The sequence below is a fragment of the Salmo trutta genome, chromosome 2, assembly GCF_901001165.1.
Source record: "Salmo trutta chromosome 2, fSalTru1.1, whole genome shotgun sequence".
Classification (NCBI taxonomy): domain Eukaryota; kingdom Metazoa; phylum Chordata; class Actinopteri; order Salmoniformes; family Salmonidae; genus Salmo; species Salmo trutta.
Window position 1 is genome coordinate 44,570,492 of NC_042958.1, and position 17,779 is coordinate 44,588,270.

The following is a 17,779-nucleotide window of genomic DNA, read 5'->3' on the forward strand; positions in this document are numbered from 1 at the left end:
CTCTTGGCACGAGGGGGGGGCAATTTCCATTTAGAGAAACCGATTCAGATTCAGAAAACGTTAATGTCCTCAGAGAGGCGTTTCATTTTGCATAGAACTTATCACATATCATTTTTTAAATATATATTTGTATTAAAAAACAAAGGAACAAGCAAGAAAAAAGTCTCTCTCTCCTGTCTAGATCAGTGGTCACCGATTGGTCGACTGCGATCAAGGCATTCCTATTCGATCAGCAAACATTTCTGTAGAAAAGTCAACCATAAAGGCTTAAAGGTGTTGCGTGTTGCACTGTTGGCAGTAGTTGCATTTGATTCAGAAGCTCTGCGCCTTGGGTAGACATTGTTCCCATTTTGAACCATTTTATTTGTCTGAAAAGACAAACTCCGTCTATCCGGCGGACCGGGAGATCTTTGGTTAAATCGCGTGCGCCTACTGCGCTGGCCAATCGGATAGCTCAAATCACTAGGACTACGTACAGTTTCCACACAGCAAAGTTTCGATACTAAAACCATGACCAGAAAGAGACTGGCAAAGAATACAGCAAAGAGCTACTGTTTTTGACTGAGTTCATGTTTAAGTTTTATTTAGCACTGTCAATCAACCCAGTTTTTATTCAACACAAAACATAAAACGCTCTTCTCCGTAATTCCACTCGCGCTGCAGCTGCAATGAATGAGTAGCCGATTATATCGATAGCTACGCGTTTTAATTATTATTAGCAGCTCGTCGTGTCTATTTTAATATCACAGAATATTTTTAATTCTCTGGTCACAGGAACAACATTAATTTGTGCATGGGGCAGATGCGGAGCGACTCGTTACGCCACCAGGTGGAAGACTGTGGCCCCTCTGGTCAGTCTCACCGGAGGAAAGGAAGGCGAGAGCAAGCAGGGACGGTGAGAGGCGGACCCTCTGCTGCTCTCTCCCTCCGCTGAGACTAATGCCATGTTCAAAACAACTGGGAACTCTGGGAATATCCTACTTCAGTGCGTTCAAGGACTGATGGTCCCTGCATCTGATGTTCAAGGTGCTTTCAAGACAACTGGAAACTCGGGGAAAAAAACGAGATCCGACTGGGGAAAATCATTTTGAACGGTCATCTGACTCGGAAACTCTGGCATCTTTCTAGTGCGCCCCGACTTTCCGACCTGAAGTTCACGGAGGTCATGCATGATTTGACCTCTTCCCCCCCCGAGTTCCCAGTTTTCTTGAAAGCACCATGAACGTCAGATGCAGGTACCATCAGTCCAGTAAAATAAAAAAGGAAATTATTTGCACATTATTTCAATTTATGCAGGTCTGTGCTTCACAAGTGCTACACCAACTCATCTACAGTATTTTGTTATCAAAGCTTGAGTTTTGAAATATAATATGGTCTGAGAAGAACAATATTGGCAGGCCAGGCATATAGCCAATATGCTGTGATAATGTATTAGACCAGGCATATCGCCAATATGCTGTGATGATGTATAAGGCCAGGCATATAGCCAATATGTTGTGATAATGTATTAGACCAGGCATATAGCCAACATGCTGTGATAATGTATTAGACCAGGCATATAGCCAATATGCTGTGATAATGTATTAGACCAGGCATATAGCCAGTATGCTGTGATAATGTATTAGGGCTACTGCACACCTCATTCCTACAGAACAGTTTTTATTGGGTTAATGTAAAAAACAAAATGTAACTTTAAAAAAAAAAAAATCTGAGTGGACTGACTGCTTTCTTTTTGACTGCGGAAGTCATCTTGACTCGTGACAGCTGGTGTAGATGATTAGCCAACTGCTGAGTGCTGTTATCAGATTACCTCACAGCTGAGACTACATATCTGGCGTCGTCTCTTGGTGTCAGCCTCAGTCCTGCATATATGTGAAGGGTCATAGAGTGGAAGCCCCTCTAGGCCAGGGGTATTCAAATCTTCTCCTACAAGAGGTTGTGACAATTTTTCTTCATGTTAAAACTGCCATTTTATTTTCATCCATTTTCCGTTTAAAAACGATAACAAAAAAAATCACACAATTCCATGTCAATTTACAACGCAGAATAATGGTTAAATTACGTCAGTTTGACTGCTTGGGCCGGGCAACCCTTTAAATCAAATTTTATTAGTCACATGCGCCGAATACAACAGGTGTAGTAGACCTTACAGTGAAATGCTTACTTACATGGCCTTAACCAACAATGCAGTTTTAAGAACACCCCCCCCCCCCCCCCAAAAAAAAGAGCTATGAAAAACAAATAATTAAACAGCAGCAGTAAATAACAATAGCGAGGCTATATACAGGGTGTTACGGTACAGAGTCAATGTGGAGGCTATATACAGGGTGTTACGGTACAGGGTCAATGTGGAGGCTATATACAGGGTGTTATGGTACAGGGTCAATGTGGAGACTATATACAGGGTGTTACGGTACAGGGTCAATGTGGAGACTATATACAGGGTGTTACGGTACAGAGTCAATGTGGAGACTATATACAGGGTGTTACGGTACAGGGTCAATGTGGAGACTATATACAGGGTGTTACGGTACAGGGTCAATGTGGAGACTATATACAGGGTGTTACGGTACAGAGTCAATGTGGAGACTATATACAGGGTGTTACGGTACAGGGTCAATGTGGAGACTATATACAGGGTGTTACGGTACAGGGTCAATGTGGAGACTATATACAGGGTGTTACGGTACAGGGTCAATGTGGAGACTATATACAGGGTGTTACGGTACAGGGTCAATGTGGAGACTATACACAGGGTGTTATGGTACAGAGTCAATGTGGAGACTATATACAGGGTGTTACGTTACAGAGTCAATGTGGAGGCTATATACAGGGTGTTACGTTACCGAGTCAATGTGGAGGCTATATACAGGAGGTACCAGTACAGAGTCAATGTGGAGGCTATATACAGGGGGTACCTGTACAGAATCAATGTGTAGGCTATATACAGGGGGTACAGGTACAGAGTCAATGTGGAGGCTATATACAGGGGGTACAGGTACAGAGTCAATGTGGAGGCTATATACAGGGTGTTACGGTACAGAATCAATGTGGAGGCTATATACAGGGTGTTACGGTACAGAGTCAATGTGGAGGCTATATACAGGGTGTTACGGTACATACACCTTAGGTTGGAGTCATGTGAATCAAAATAATAAATTGTGAATCATGAACATTAATTTTAGAAAAAAATATTAGATGTAGCCTTTATTTTGGTTTATTCAAAACTTGTTTTATAGATACTTCCAGTTGATTTGTATATAGAATGTATGAGACATTGTGACTCAATAGATGCTAGTCAGCCTGCAAAGTAAACACTTCTAAGGTAAATATGACTAAACTAGAAAAGTGAGCTTGCTTCAACTGAATAAAAATGTGTTGCCTACCATATCCATTTTATCTTTGATATATTAATTGAGCAAATTATTTCAAAAGGTATAAAATGTATTTGGTTGTAATGTTGCAATGTTTTACATCAAAGGTGGTCAACCATCCTCCAGGAGAGATAATGGGTGGTCAACCATCCTCCAGGAGAGATAATGGATGGTCAACCATCCTCCAGGAGAGATACTGGGTGGTCAACCATCCTCCAGGAGAGATAATGGGTGGTCAACCACCCTCCAGGAGAGATAATGGGTGGTCAACCACCCTCCAGGAGTGATAATGGGTGGTCAACCATCCTCCAGGAGAGATAATGGGTGGTCAACCATCCTCCAGGAGAGATAATGGGTGGTCAACCATCCTCCAGGAGAGATACTGGGTGGTCAACCACCCTCCAGGAGAGATAATGGGTGGTCAACCACCCTCCAGGAGAGATAATGGGTGGTCAACCACCCTATCTGACCCACAACCAAAACAAACAGCAAATGCATCCAACAACTTTGTAGAGTCACAAGCTTGATGTAATCATTGGATGCTAGGAAAATGGGACCAAATACTAAACTTCTGTATACTTCAATACAAATATAAGTGAATTTGCTCCTCTAAAATGGGGGGGGGACTAGGTACAAAAAGTGCTGTAATTTCTAAACGGTTCGCCCGATATGGATGAAAATACCCTCAAATTAAAGCTGACAGTCTGCACTTTAACCTCATAGTCATTGTATTTTCAAATCCAAAGTGCTAGAGCGCAAAGCCAAAACAACAAAAATGTGTCATTGTCCCAATAATTACAGAGGACTCTGTATGTACATAGAGACGCAGCCAATTGTTGGTCATGGAAATTTGGTTAGAAGTCACGGAGAAGTAATGGCATTTTTAAACTTTTCAATCTGTGAAAATGTGTATGAACCCTGTATGGATCATAAAGATGCATTCTATTCTTGGATTGATAGATTGACCTGTCCTCTCCTGATTTCTCCCAGGGAGCATCTGTCAGTTGGAGGGTTCCCCTGGTGGCTGAGATGCTTCATCATCAACTGTATCCTCTTCCTCCTCCTCTTCTTCCTCACAACCCCCGCCATCATCATCTCCACCATGGACAAGTTCAACGTCACCAAGCCTGTCGAGTACCTCAACGTGAGTCACCTTTGACCTCTCTTTCTGAAGCTCAGGAGGTCGAATGTGAAATGCGTTCCAAACAGCACCCTATTCCCTATTTAGTGCACCCTATTCCCTATTTAGTGCACTCTATTCGCTATATAGTGCACCCTATTCTCTATATAGTGCACTATATAAGGAAATAAAGTGCCATTTGAGACGCAGATCAGTTTGACCCTTTTCACACGACTGAATCAAGCTGTCCTGCACTGGACTGGTTACACACCCACCGTGCTGTAACTGAGCTGGACAGGAGCCAGCAGGGTATGGTTTGGTTAACACTATAGTGGATAAAGGGCATTAGTCTGTGTACTATAACTAACCTTAACTGTTAACCTTCATCTGCAATGTTCCACCCCTCCCTCCTCTACCTCTCTTCCTCATCCTCCACCTCTCCTTCCGCTCTTCCTCTCCTCCCTCCCGGTCTTCCTCTCCTCCCTCTCTTCATCTCTTCCTCCAGAACCCCATTGTGACCCAGTTCTTCCCCACCCTGCTGCTGTGGGCCTTCTCCGCCCTGCTACCCACCATCGTATACTACTCTGCCTTCTTCGAGGCCCACTGGACACGGTACCACTCACACACGCGCACACACACACACTGGACACGGTACCATTCTCTCTCACTCATACACACACTGGACACAGTATGACTCACACACATACACACACACTGGATATGGTATGACTCTCTCTCTCACACACACACACACACACTGGACACGGTACGACTCTCTCTCACACACACACACACTGGACACGGTACAACTCTCTCTCTCACACACACACACACACACACTGGATATGGTACGACACACACACTGGACACGGTACGACTCTCTCTCTCACACACACACACACACACACACACACACACTGGATACGGTACGACACACACACTGGACACGGTACGACTCACGCACACACACACACTGGACACGGTACCATTCTCTCTCACTCATACACACACTGGACACAGTATGACTCACACACATACACACACACTGGATATGGTATGACTCTCTCTCTCACACACACACACACACACTGGACACGGTACGACTTTCTCTCACACACACACACACACTGGACACGGTACAACTCTCTCTCTCGTAAAACACACACACACACACTGGATACGGTACGACACACACACTGGACACGGTACGACTCTCTCTCTCACACACACACACACACACACACTGGATACGGTACGACACACACACTGGACACGGTACGACTCACGCACACACACACACGGGACACGGTACCATTCTCTCTCACTCATACACACACTGGACACAGTATGACTCACACACATACACACACACTGGATATGGTATGACTCTCTCTCTCACACACACACACACACACTGGACACGGTACAACTCTCTCTCTCGTAAAACACACACACACACTGGATACGGTACGACACACACACTGGACACGGTACGACTCTCTCTCTCACACACACACACACACACACACACACTGGATACGGTACGACACACACACTGGACACGGTACGACTCACGCACACACACACACGGGACACGGTACCATTCTCTCTCACTCATACACACACTGGACACAGTATGACTCACACACATACACACACACTGGATATGGTATGACTCTCTCTCTCACACACACACACACACACACTGGACACGGTACGACTCTCTCTCACACACACACACACTGGACACGGTACGACTCTCTCTCTCACACACACACACACACACACACTGGATACGGTACGACACACACACGGGACACGGTACGACTCACACACACACTGGACACGGTACGACTCACATACACACTGGACACGGTACGACTCACATACACACTGGACACGGTACGACTCACACACACACACTGGATACGGTACGACTCACACACACACACTGGACACGGTACGACTCTCTCACACACACTGGATACGGTACGACTCACACACACACACTGGATACGGTACGACTCACACACACACACTGGACACGGTACGACTCTCACACACACACACTGGATACGGTACGACTCACACACACACACTGGACACGGTACGACTCTCTCACACACACACTGGATACGGTACGACTCACACACACACACTGGATACGGTACGACTCACACACACACACTGGACACGGTACGACTCACACACACACTGGATAGGGTACGACTCACACACACACACACACACTGGACACAGTACGACTCTCTCACACACACACTGGATACGGTACGACTCACACACACACACTGGACACGGTACGACTCACACACACACTGGATAGGGTACGACTCACACACACACACTGGACACGGTACGACTCACACACGTTATGATAGTCCATTGTATCCGATGATGACTTCCACTTCTGGCAGTGTGGTGCCAGGACAACAACCTTTCCCTCAACGTGACCAAGACAAAGGAGGTGATTGTGGACTACAGGAAAAGGAGAGCCGAACAGGCCCCCATTCTCATCTACGGGGCTGTGGTGGAGCGGGTCGAGAGTTTCAAGTTCCTTGGTGTCCACATCACCAACAAACTATCATGGTCCAAACACACCAAGGAACTTGTGAAGAGGGCCTGACAACGCCTTTTCCCCCTCAGGAGACTAAAAAGATTTGTCATGGGTCCCCAGATCCTCAAAAAGTTCTACAGCTGCATCATCGAGAGCATTCTGACTCACTGCATCACCGCCTGGTATGTCAACTGCTCAGCATCCGACCGAAAGGTGCTACAGAGGGTAGTGCGTACGGCCCAGTACATCACTGGGGCCAAGCTTCCTGCCATCCAGGACCTATATACTAGGCGGTGTCAGAGGAAGGCCCCAAAAAATGTCAGACTTCAGTCACCCAAGTCATAGACTGTTCTCTCTGCTACCGTACGGCAAGCGGTGCCGGAGCGCCAAGTCTAGGTCCAAACGGCTCCTTAACAGCTTCTACCCCCAAGCCATAAGACTGCTGAACAATTAATCAAATAGCCACGTGGACTATTTAATATTTACGAGATCCACAAACTCCTGAGCTGTTTTTGCTGTCTCTTTGTGCTCCCCTCCTCCTCACACCTCTGTCCACAGCTCTGGCAGAGCTGCCGCCAGCTGGAACGGTCGGCAGCACCATCCTCTAGGTCTGTGGGTTTGATGTTGCACTTCGTCAGCAACGTTTTCATCTGCCCCCCTGCAGACCGCCGGCCGAAGTATACCTGGCCATACAGGATCTTCCGCGGCTAGCACTCCTGAGACATTCTAATGACATGCCCAAGCCAGCGCAGTTGGTGCTGGGTGACCATGGCCTCCATACTCTTACAGTTGGTCTTACCAAGTGTTTCTGTATGGGTCACACGGTCACACCAGGTAAATCCCAGGATGCACTGCAGGCATCTTATGTGGAATCGCTCGAGCTTCTTGTTGTGGCGACTGTAAGTGACCCAGGCTTCACAGCTGTAAGGTGACCCAGGCTTCTCAGCTGTAAAGTGACCCAGGCTTCTCAGCTGTAAAGTGACCCAGGCTTCTCAGCTGTAAAGTGACCCAGGCTTCTCAGCTGTAAAGTGACCCAGGCTTCTCAGCTGTAAAGTGACCCAGGCTTCTCAGCTGTAAAGTGACCCAGGCTTCACAGCTGTAAACCAGTGTGGTGATGCCAACGGCTTGATAGACGGCGACTTTGTTGTGGAGGTGGATATCCCTGTTTTGGAAGACCCTGTGTCTGAGTTTCCAGAAGGCAGCTGATGATTGCTTGATCCTGTTTTGAATTTCGAGGTCGATGCTGCAATCCTCCGAGAGGATGCTACCCAGGTATTTGGATGACGAGACTATTGCCAGTGATTTGTGTTCAATAGTGAAGACAGGCATGGTGGGTGGAGGGCTGGATCTCCATTGGCAGACCACCTCTGTCTTGGTGGTGTTGATAGACAGTCCCATCCTGCTATAGACCCTCACAGACGCTACAAGGACGGACTGAAGGTCTTCTGGAGTGTGGGCCACGAGCACAGTCATCAACATACTGCAGCTCAAGAACCCACTCCGTCGAAACCTTGGTGATTGCTTGGAGCCTCCTGATGTTGTGTAGGTTTCCATCCAGCCTGAAGTCCACCACAACACCGCTGCTGTCCTCAAGCTCCTTGTGGAGAAGCTGGGTGACACATAAGAGGAAGATGTTAAAGAGCACAGGTGCCAGCACACACCCTGCCTCACATCGATGCTTACTACAAAGAGCATTGACTCTTGCCTCCTATGGCCACCCGAGCCATTATCCCATCATGGAACAAAGATTGGCAAAGATTGTTGACAAATTTGTCTGGACAGACAAATTTGAGTAGAATGCCCCATAGTAGTTCCCTGCTCACAGTGTGGAAGGCCATGAAAAGGTCCTGATGTTTTTCAGAAGTAACCTCCCTTCTTCAGTAGCTCTGCCGGGATGCTGTCAGCAGGAACCTCCCTTCTTCAGTAGCTCTGCCGGGATGCTGTCAGCAGCAACCTCTCCCTTCTTCAGTAGCTCTGCCGGGATGCTGTCAGCAGTAACCTCCCTTCTTCAGTACCTCTGCCGGGATGCTGTCAGCAGTAACCTCCCTTCTTCAGTAGCTCTGCCGGGATGCTGTCAGCAGTAACCTCACTTCTTCAGTAGCTCTGCCGGGATGCTGTCAGCGCCACAAGGCTTGTTGTTCTTGAGGAAACGGATTGCTGATAACACCTCTTGGAAGTTTGGCGAATGGTTGAGGTCTTGAATGGGTGGACGGACAGGCAGTTCTTCCAGGATGGATTGGTCTGTAGGAGAGCACTGATTGAGTATTGCTTCATAGTGGTCACCTCACCTCATCAGGATCTGGTTTTGGTGGTTCAGCCCACCTCATCAGGATCTGGTTTTGGTAGGGCAGCCCACCTCATCAGGATCCGGTTTTGGTGGTTCAGCCTACCTCATCAGGATCTGGTTTTGGTGGTTCAGCCCACCTCATCAGGATCTGGTTTTGGTAGGGCAGCCCACCTCATCAGGATCTGGTTTTGGTAGGGCAGCCCACCTCATCAGGATCTGGTTTTGGTGGGGCAGCCCACCTCATCAGGACCTGGTTTTGGTGGTTCAGCCCACCTCATCAGGATCTGGTTTTGGTGGGTCAAGAGAGTCAGATCATCAGCTGTTTGCAGTAGAGTGATGGAGTGAAATGGTGCGTTTTTTCGTCGGCATACATTTTGATTTCCTGTGCCTTATTCGTCCATCATTCGTTCTGCAGAGCATGCGAGGTTGTTTGCACTTTCTTGCGTGATGCTGGAGGAGGATAGCAGATGTGGGGCTGTTGAGAGTGGCCCTGTCTGCTTTGTGCATATTGTCCAGTAAGGTTGTGATGGTGTCCGAGTTCTCATCGAACCAATCCTGATGTTTCCTACCTCCTGTAGCCAATGAAGTGGGCCGCTGCCTGATAGAGCACTGAGCTAATAGATGCCCACCTCTGGTCCATGGGATCCTCTGAGCTGATAGATGCCCACTTCTGAGCTGATAGATGCCCACTCCTGGGTCCATGGGATCCTCTGAGCTGATAGATGCCCACTTCTGGGTCCATGGGATCCTCTGAGCTGATAGATGCCCACTTCTGGGTCCATGGGATCCTCTGTGCTCAGAAGAGGCTCATTTTCCCTCAGAATTTCAGCGAGAGAGCGATGGAACTCATCCCTTACTGCAGCTTTCTCAAGCCGGATACAGTGCAGACAGCTCTTGCTGGACGTCTGCAAGCGTTGGGGAGGATGTATTCTCACCTGGAGTTTAGCCAGTATCATATGGTGATCTGTCCAGCATTCCTCATGTCACTTGTCAGCAGGACGTTATTAGTGTCAGAACGTGTCACTATGACGTAGTCGATCATGTGCCGGTGTTTGGAGTGTGGGTTGCATCATGATGTTTTTATATTTGTTGTTCTGCTGGAACAAGATGTTAGTGACAATGAGATCATACTCGGCATATAGAGTTAGCAGTCTCATGCCGTTCTCATTGAGCTGGCCAACACCATGCCTACCCAGAACTCTGCTCCATATCCTGTTGTTCTGTCCCACTCTAGCGTTGAAGTCACCCAGCAGAAAGATGTTGTCATTCCTGGGGATGCGGTGAAGGGCCTCATCTAGTGACTGGTAGAAGCAGTCCTTCGCCTCATTTTCAGATGGTAATGTTGGTGTGTAGGCACTGAGAAGAGTAGCATAACACATCTTGGCTAGGGGAGACATGAGTCTTTCACTTATACCGACAGGTGTTTTGGTGAGGCTGGGTAAAAGGATGTTCTTAATTGCCAGTCCCACACCGTGCTGATGTTGTCCACCCTGAGGGTAACCTTTCCAGAAGAAGGTGTAACCTTCTCCCTCCTCATCCAGGGAACCTTCATCCAGGAACCTGGTCTCACTCAGGGCAGCAATGTCAATATTGTAGCGCCTTAGTTCTGCACCAATCAAAGCTGTTCTCCGATGGGTTCTATCGCTATTATCGTCAGTGTCCAGAAGAGTTCTGATGTTCCATGTCGCCAGTTTCAGGGGAATTATGTTCTTTAGCATTTTTTCAACCGCTGAGTGGAACTCCAGATAGGTGTGCAGTAGCCTATCCAGGAAGGAGTGAGTGCAATTTTTAGGCCTCTCCCCAGCTGGGGTGAGCAGTCTGGCTCCTAAATAGGGCTGCTCAGTCACACAGGGGTCTGCCGAGAGCAACTGCCAAGTCCCAACTGCTGGCGACCCATAATAGACCTCTGCTGCTGGCGTGCAGGGATCTGATTTAAGGACTCCCGGTGCATTTACTCCTGCGCCCGTCACCAGACACCCCAACGCCGCCAGGCTTTAGTCCGGTTTCCGGTTGATGGCTTCACCGAGGTCAGAAGTGGATACTGGCGCAAAGGAAGTTATTTAAAGTGCCGCTGATGGTGCGCAATCCCCAACGGCACTACTTCACTGTAGGATGGTTGAAATTCCAGTGGCGAGGGGGGAAACCCAGGACGACCAGTATCTTCCACAGCTGCAGGAGGCTGCCGGATCCCCAGTCTGTTGGCATCCACCCACCGCACGCCGCCAGCACGCTGCTTTTCTCTCAAGGTGTGCTCCCCTAACTTTTAGTCGTACCAGACTAACCCACAAGGCAGCGGGGCAGTGCTTGATGGCTGCCAGGGCGTGTCCACACAGAGCTGGGCCTGTACGGATGCGTCTCTGGGGCCCACTGCTGCTTCCGAGATCCCCTGCCGGGTTAGTCTGGAGTTTCAAGACAACCAGTGAACGTGTGCTGCCGCGAGGAGGCCCCACAGGAAGCTTTGTACCGGCAAGGGGAGACTTGTGCATGAAGTTGCTCCCCAATTCACCAGAAGGGTTAGCAGGCGGCAGCGAGCTGTAAGCGAGAGTATGTAAGCACGTGGTAAGCAGGCGTTGCAACTTACCTTTACCTAGGCACTACTGCACTAGACAAGGTCACATGCACCCTGCTGTTGCCTGGCGACACACACACACACCCCCACACACACACACTGGACACGGTACGACTCACACACACACATACACACACTACTCCACCTTCTTCTAGGGCCATTGGACCTGGTACAACTCTCCTAAAGACACTCACACTGTTTTCTGTGTGTACAGTATTGGAGTGGACATCAGGGGATGTTTTCTGTGTGTACAGTATTGGAGTGGACATCAGGGGATGTTTTCTGTGTGTACAGTATTGGAGTGGACATCAGTGGATGTTTGTGTGCTGTATATATAATGAATGAAGAGCTACATTATATCATTAACTAAGTATTCTCTGTTGTCACCTGGTTAGCCTGGTTCCGGATCTGTTTGGCGCTGTCTTTCCAACTCCTATGGTCCAGTATGTAGGAATTCGGCAAACCAGCACAAACTGATCTGGGACCTGTCTTACCTGGTAGAGAGCCATACAGAGAGCTGTTGTATGTAATGTTGATCGTTTTTGATCGTTTTGACTTTTCATGTATTCTAATAGGTCTGGCGAAAACAGGACCACCATGCATAAATGTTACACCTTCCTCATCTTCATGGTCTTACTGCTGCCCTCTCTAGGACTCAGCAGGTACTACATGTCTTTTTATTGATAACATATATTTATTTTTATTTTATATCACCTTTATTTAAAGCAGGTAGGCAAGTTGAGAACAAGTTCTCATTTACAAGATAAAGCACAGCAGTTCGACACACAACAACACAGAGTTACACATGGAATAAACAAACATATATATATATATATATATATATATATATATATATATATATATATATATATATATATACACACACACACAGTGGGGGGGAAGTATTTGATCCCCTGCTGATTTTGTACGTTTGCCCACTTACAAAGAAATGGTCAGTCTATAATTTTAATGGTAGGTTTATTTGAACAGTGAGAGACAGAATAACAACAAAAAAATCCAGAAAAACGCATGTCAAAAATGTTATAAAATGATTTGCATTTTAATGAGGGAAATAAGTATTTGACCCCTCTGCAAAACATAACTTAGTACTTGGTGGCAAAACCCTTGTTGGCAATCACAGAGGTCAGACGTTTCTTGTAGTTGGCCACCAGGTTCATTTCAGGAGGGATTTTGTCCCACTCCTTTTGCAGATCTTCTCCAAGTCATTAAGGTTTCGAGGCTGACGTTTGGCAACTCGAACCTTCAGCTCCCTCCACAGATTTTCTATGGGATTAAGGTCTGGAGACTGGCTAGGCCACTCCAAGACCTTAATGTGCTTCTTCTTGAGCCACTCCTTTGTTGCCTTGGCCGTGTGTTTTGGGTCATTGTCATGCTGGAATACCCATCCACGACCCATTTTCAATGCCCTGGCTGAGGAAAGGAGGTTCTCACCCAAGATTTGACGGTACATGGCCCCGTCAAATGATGCGGTGAAGTTGTCCTGTCCCCTTAGCAGAAAAACACCCCCAAAGCATAATGTTTCCACCTCCATGTTTGACGGTGGAGCTGGTGTTCTTGGGGTCATAGGCAGCATTCCTCCTCCTCCAAACACGGCGAGTTCAGTTGATGCCAAAGAGCTCCATTTTGGTCTCATCTGACCACAACACTTTCACCAGTTGTCCTCTGAATCATTCAGATGTTCATTGGCAAACTTCAGACGGGCATGTATATGTATTCTTGAGCAGGGGGACCTTGCGGGCGCTGCAGGATTTCAGTCCTTCACGGCGTAGTGTGTTACCAATTGTTTTCTTGTTGACTGTGGTCCCAGCTGCCTTGAGATCATTGACAAGATCCTCCCGTGTAGTTCTGGGCTGATTCCTCACTGTTCTCATGATCATTGCAACTCCACGTGGTGAGATCTTGCATGGTGCCCCAGGCCGAGGGATATTGACAGTTCTTTTGTGTTTCTTCCATTTGCGAATAATCGCACCAAATGTTGTCACCTTCTCACCAAGCTGCTTGGCGATGGTCTTGTAGCCCATTCCAGCCTTCTGTAGGTCTACAATCTTGTCCCTGACATCCTTGGAGAGCTCTTTGGTCTTGGCCATGGTGGAGAGATTGGAATCTGATTGATTGCTTCTGTGGACAGGTGTCTTTTATACAGGTAACAAACTGAGATTAGGAGCACTCCCTTTAAGAGTGTGCGCCTAATCTCAGCTCGTTACCTGTATAAAAGACACCTGGGAGCCAGAAATCTTTCTGATTGAGAGGGGGTCAAATACTTATTTCCCTCATTAAAATGCAAATCAATTTCTAACATTTTTTACATGCGTTTTTCTGGATTTTTTTCTTGTTATTCTGTCTCTCGCTGTTGAAATAAACCTACCATTAAAATTATAGACTAATCATTTCTTTGTCAGTGGGCAAACGTACAAAATCAGCAGGGGATCAAATACTTTTTTCCCCCACTGTGTATATACACTGCTCAAAAAAATAAAGGGAACACTTAAACAACACATCCTAGATCTGAATGAATGAAATAATCTTATTAAATACTTTTTTCTTTACATAGTTGAATGTGCTGACAACAAAATCACACAAAAATAATCAATGGAAATCCAATTTATCAACCCATGGAGGTCTGGATTTGGAGTCACACTCAAAATTAAAGTGGAAAACCACACTACAGGCTGATCCAACTTTGATTTAATGTCCTTAAAACAAGTCAAAATGAGGCTCAGTAGTGTGTGTGGCCTCCACGTGCCTGTATGACCTCCCTACAACGCCTGGGCATGCTCCTGATGAGGTGGCGGATGGTCTCCTGAGGGATCTCCTCCCAAACCTGGACTCAAGCATCCGCCAACTCCTGGATAGTCTGTGGTGCAACGTGGCATTGGTGGATGGAGCGAGACATGATGTCCCAGATGTGCTCAATTGGATTCAGGTCTGGGGAACGGGCGGGCCAGTCCATAACATCAATGCCTTCCTCTTGCAGGAACTGCTGACACACTCCAGCCACATGAGGTCTAGCATTGTCTTGCAGTAGGAGGAACCTAGGGCCAACCGCACCAGCATATGGTCTCACAAGGGGTCTGAGGATCTCATCTCGGTACCTAATGGCAGTCAGGCTACCTCTGGCGAGCACATGGAGGGCTGTGCGGCCCCCCAAAGAAATGCCACCCCACACCATGACTGACCCACCGCCAAACCGGTCATGCTGGAGGATGTTGCAGGCAGCAGAACGTTCTCCACGGCGTCTCCAGACTCTGTCACGTCTGTCACGTGCTCAGTGTGAACCTGCTTTCATCTGTGAAGAGCACAGATGGCGAATTTGCCAATCTTGGTGTTCTCTGGCAAATGCCAAATGTCCTGCACGGTGTTGGGCTGTAAGCACAACCCCCACCTGTGGACGTCGGGCCCTCATACCACCCTCATGGAGTCTGTTTCTGACCGTTTGAGCAGACACATGCACATTTGTGGCCTGCTGGAGGTCATTTTGCAGGGCTCTGGCAGTGCTCCTCCTGCTCCTCCTTGCACAAAGGCGGAGGTGGCGGAGGTAGCGGTCCTGCTGCTGGGTTGTTGCCCTCCTACGGCCTCCTCCACGTCTCCTGATGTACTGGCCTGTCTCCTGGTAGCGCCTCCATGCTCTGGACACTACGCTGACAGACACAGCCAACCTTCTTGCCACAGCTCGCATTGATGTGCCATCCTGGATGAGCTGCACTACCTGAGCCACTTGTGTGGGTTGTAGACTCCGTCTCATGCTACCACTAGAGTGAAAGCACCGCCAGCATTCAAAAGTGACCAAAACATCAGCCAGGAAGAATAGGAACTGAGAAGTGGTCTGTGGTCTCCACCTGCAGAACCACTACTTTATTGGGGGTGTCATGCTAATTTCCTATAATTTCCACCTGTTGTCTATTCCATTTGCACAACAGCATGTGAAATGTATTGTCAATCAGTGTTGCTTCCTAAGTGGACAGTTTGATTTCACAGAAGTGTGATTGACTTTGAGTTACATTGTGTTGTTTAAGTGTTCCCTTTATTTTTTTGAGCAGTGTGTGTGTGTATATATATATATATATATATATAAGCATACATTTGACATAAATGTGGTCCCGGGAATCGAACCCACTATCCTGGCGTTGCTACAGAGGACGACTTACTACTCAGCCAGTTAACTCCTCTACCTACCGTATGTTTGTTCACTACGTAGCTATTAGGCAACGTTTTGGGACAGTTTCCCGAACACAGATCCTGGCCTAGCCCTGGACCAAAATGTACTTTCAATGGAGTCCAATAAGAAGCCTTGTGCGGTTCAGAAATGGCCCATAGGGCAGGAGCCTATCTCCTGTTTCTGTAGTGAGACATTTTGATGTACAGTACACTTCCCTGGACAGGACACTAGTCCATCTCCTATTTCTGTAGTGAGACAGCGTGATGTACAGTACACCCCCTGGACAGGACACTAGTCTGTCTCCTGTTTCTGTAGGGAGACAGCGTGATGTACAGGACACCCCCTGGACAGGACACTAGTCTGTGTCCTGTTTCTGTAGTGAGACAGCTTGATGTACAGTACACTTCCCTGGACAGGACACTAGTCCATCTCCTGTTTCTGTAGTGAGACAGCTTGATGTACAGTACACCCCCTGGACAAGACACTAGTCCATCTCCTGTTTCTGTAGTGAGACAGCTTGATGTACAGGACACCCCCTGGACAGGACACTAGTCCATCTCCTGTTTCTGTAGTGAGACAGCTTGATGTACAGGAAACCCCCTGGACAAGACACTAGTGTGTCTCCTGTATCTGTAGGGAGACAGCTTGATGTACAGGACACACCCTAGACAGAACACTAGTCTATCACAGGGCTTTACCCCCAATCCATCTCCTTAATGCTGAGTGTTAAGCAGATTCACATCATGTCCCATTTGAGTGTTTGGAATCTGTCCCTTTATGGATCATCATACTCCACCTCCTCTATCGCTCTGACAAATGAACTGTTTTCTTTTTCATTCCAGTCTGGACGTTTTCTTCCGATGGCTGTTTGACAAGCGCTTCCTGGCTGACGCTGCTGTGAGGTTTGAGTAAGTAGCAGTTCCTAGTTCCTCTCTAGGTTTCTTCCTAGGTTCCTGCCATCTAGGGAGCTTTGAGCCTTTACCTTGTGCACTGTGGTCTCTGCTGGCCATGTTCTGGCTCGTCGGGCCACGTTCTGGCTCGTAATCTAAAGCTGTCAGTCTTATCTTAGTGGTGTTTGTAACAGTTATCTATCTTCGACCTGTCTATAATCAAAACAGCTTCCATATTCTCTGATGCGTCCCTTATGGAACCAGCTGGTCTTTGTTTAACGTAGTCTTTTAGGAAGAGCTGAACCCCTAGCAGCCTAGCCCCTACCCCCCTAGGCCAGGGGTATTCAAATCTTACCCTATAAGGTCTGGAATACTGACCAGTAATTGCACCACCTGTTGTCTCGGGTCTAAATCAGACCACCTGTTGTCTCGGGTCTAAATCAGACCACCTGTTGTCCCAGGTCTAAATCAGACCTGATTATAGGGGAAGAATGAAACAAACCATTGAAACTGACTTCAAGGTCCAGAACTAAATTTGAAGGGGTTGGAGTCTGGCGGGTGGGGGTTGGAGTCTGGCGGGTGGGGGTTGGAGCCTGGCGGGTGGGGGTTGGAGCCTGGCAGTGATTAGAATGAGTTGCCACACCTGGCCAACAGGGCTAGAATGAGTTACCACACCTATTGAATTGTCTCACAAGTGCCTAGGGTCTGAGATTCAGTGAGTAATATTGTTGTTGTGATGACATTTCCTGTCTTCCCCCCCATCCCTCATAATCTAACATTGTATTTC

The 17,779-nt window shown here is 47.5% G+C and overlaps 1 protein-coding gene across 3 annotated transcripts in view; it reads left to right on the forward strand.

Annotated features, from left to right (window-relative positions):
* Window positions 1-17,779, forward strand: part of LOC115155659 (CSC1-like protein 2) — a 78,908-nt gene that overhangs the window by 48,077 nt on the left and 13,052 nt on the right. For all 3 annotated transcript variants that reach the window (XM_029702523.1, XM_029702533.1, XM_029702514.1), the window contains 4 exons: window positions 4,365-4,518; window positions 5,000-5,106; window positions 12,501-12,587; window positions 16,945-17,010. In XM_029702523.1, the coding sequence (XP_029558383.1) occupies window positions 4,365-4,518; window positions 5,000-5,106; window positions 12,501-12,587; window positions 16,945-17,010 (414 nt within the window). The remainder of the gene's footprint in view (window positions 1-4,364; window positions 4,519-4,999; window positions 5,107-12,500; window positions 12,588-16,944; window positions 17,011-17,779) is intronic.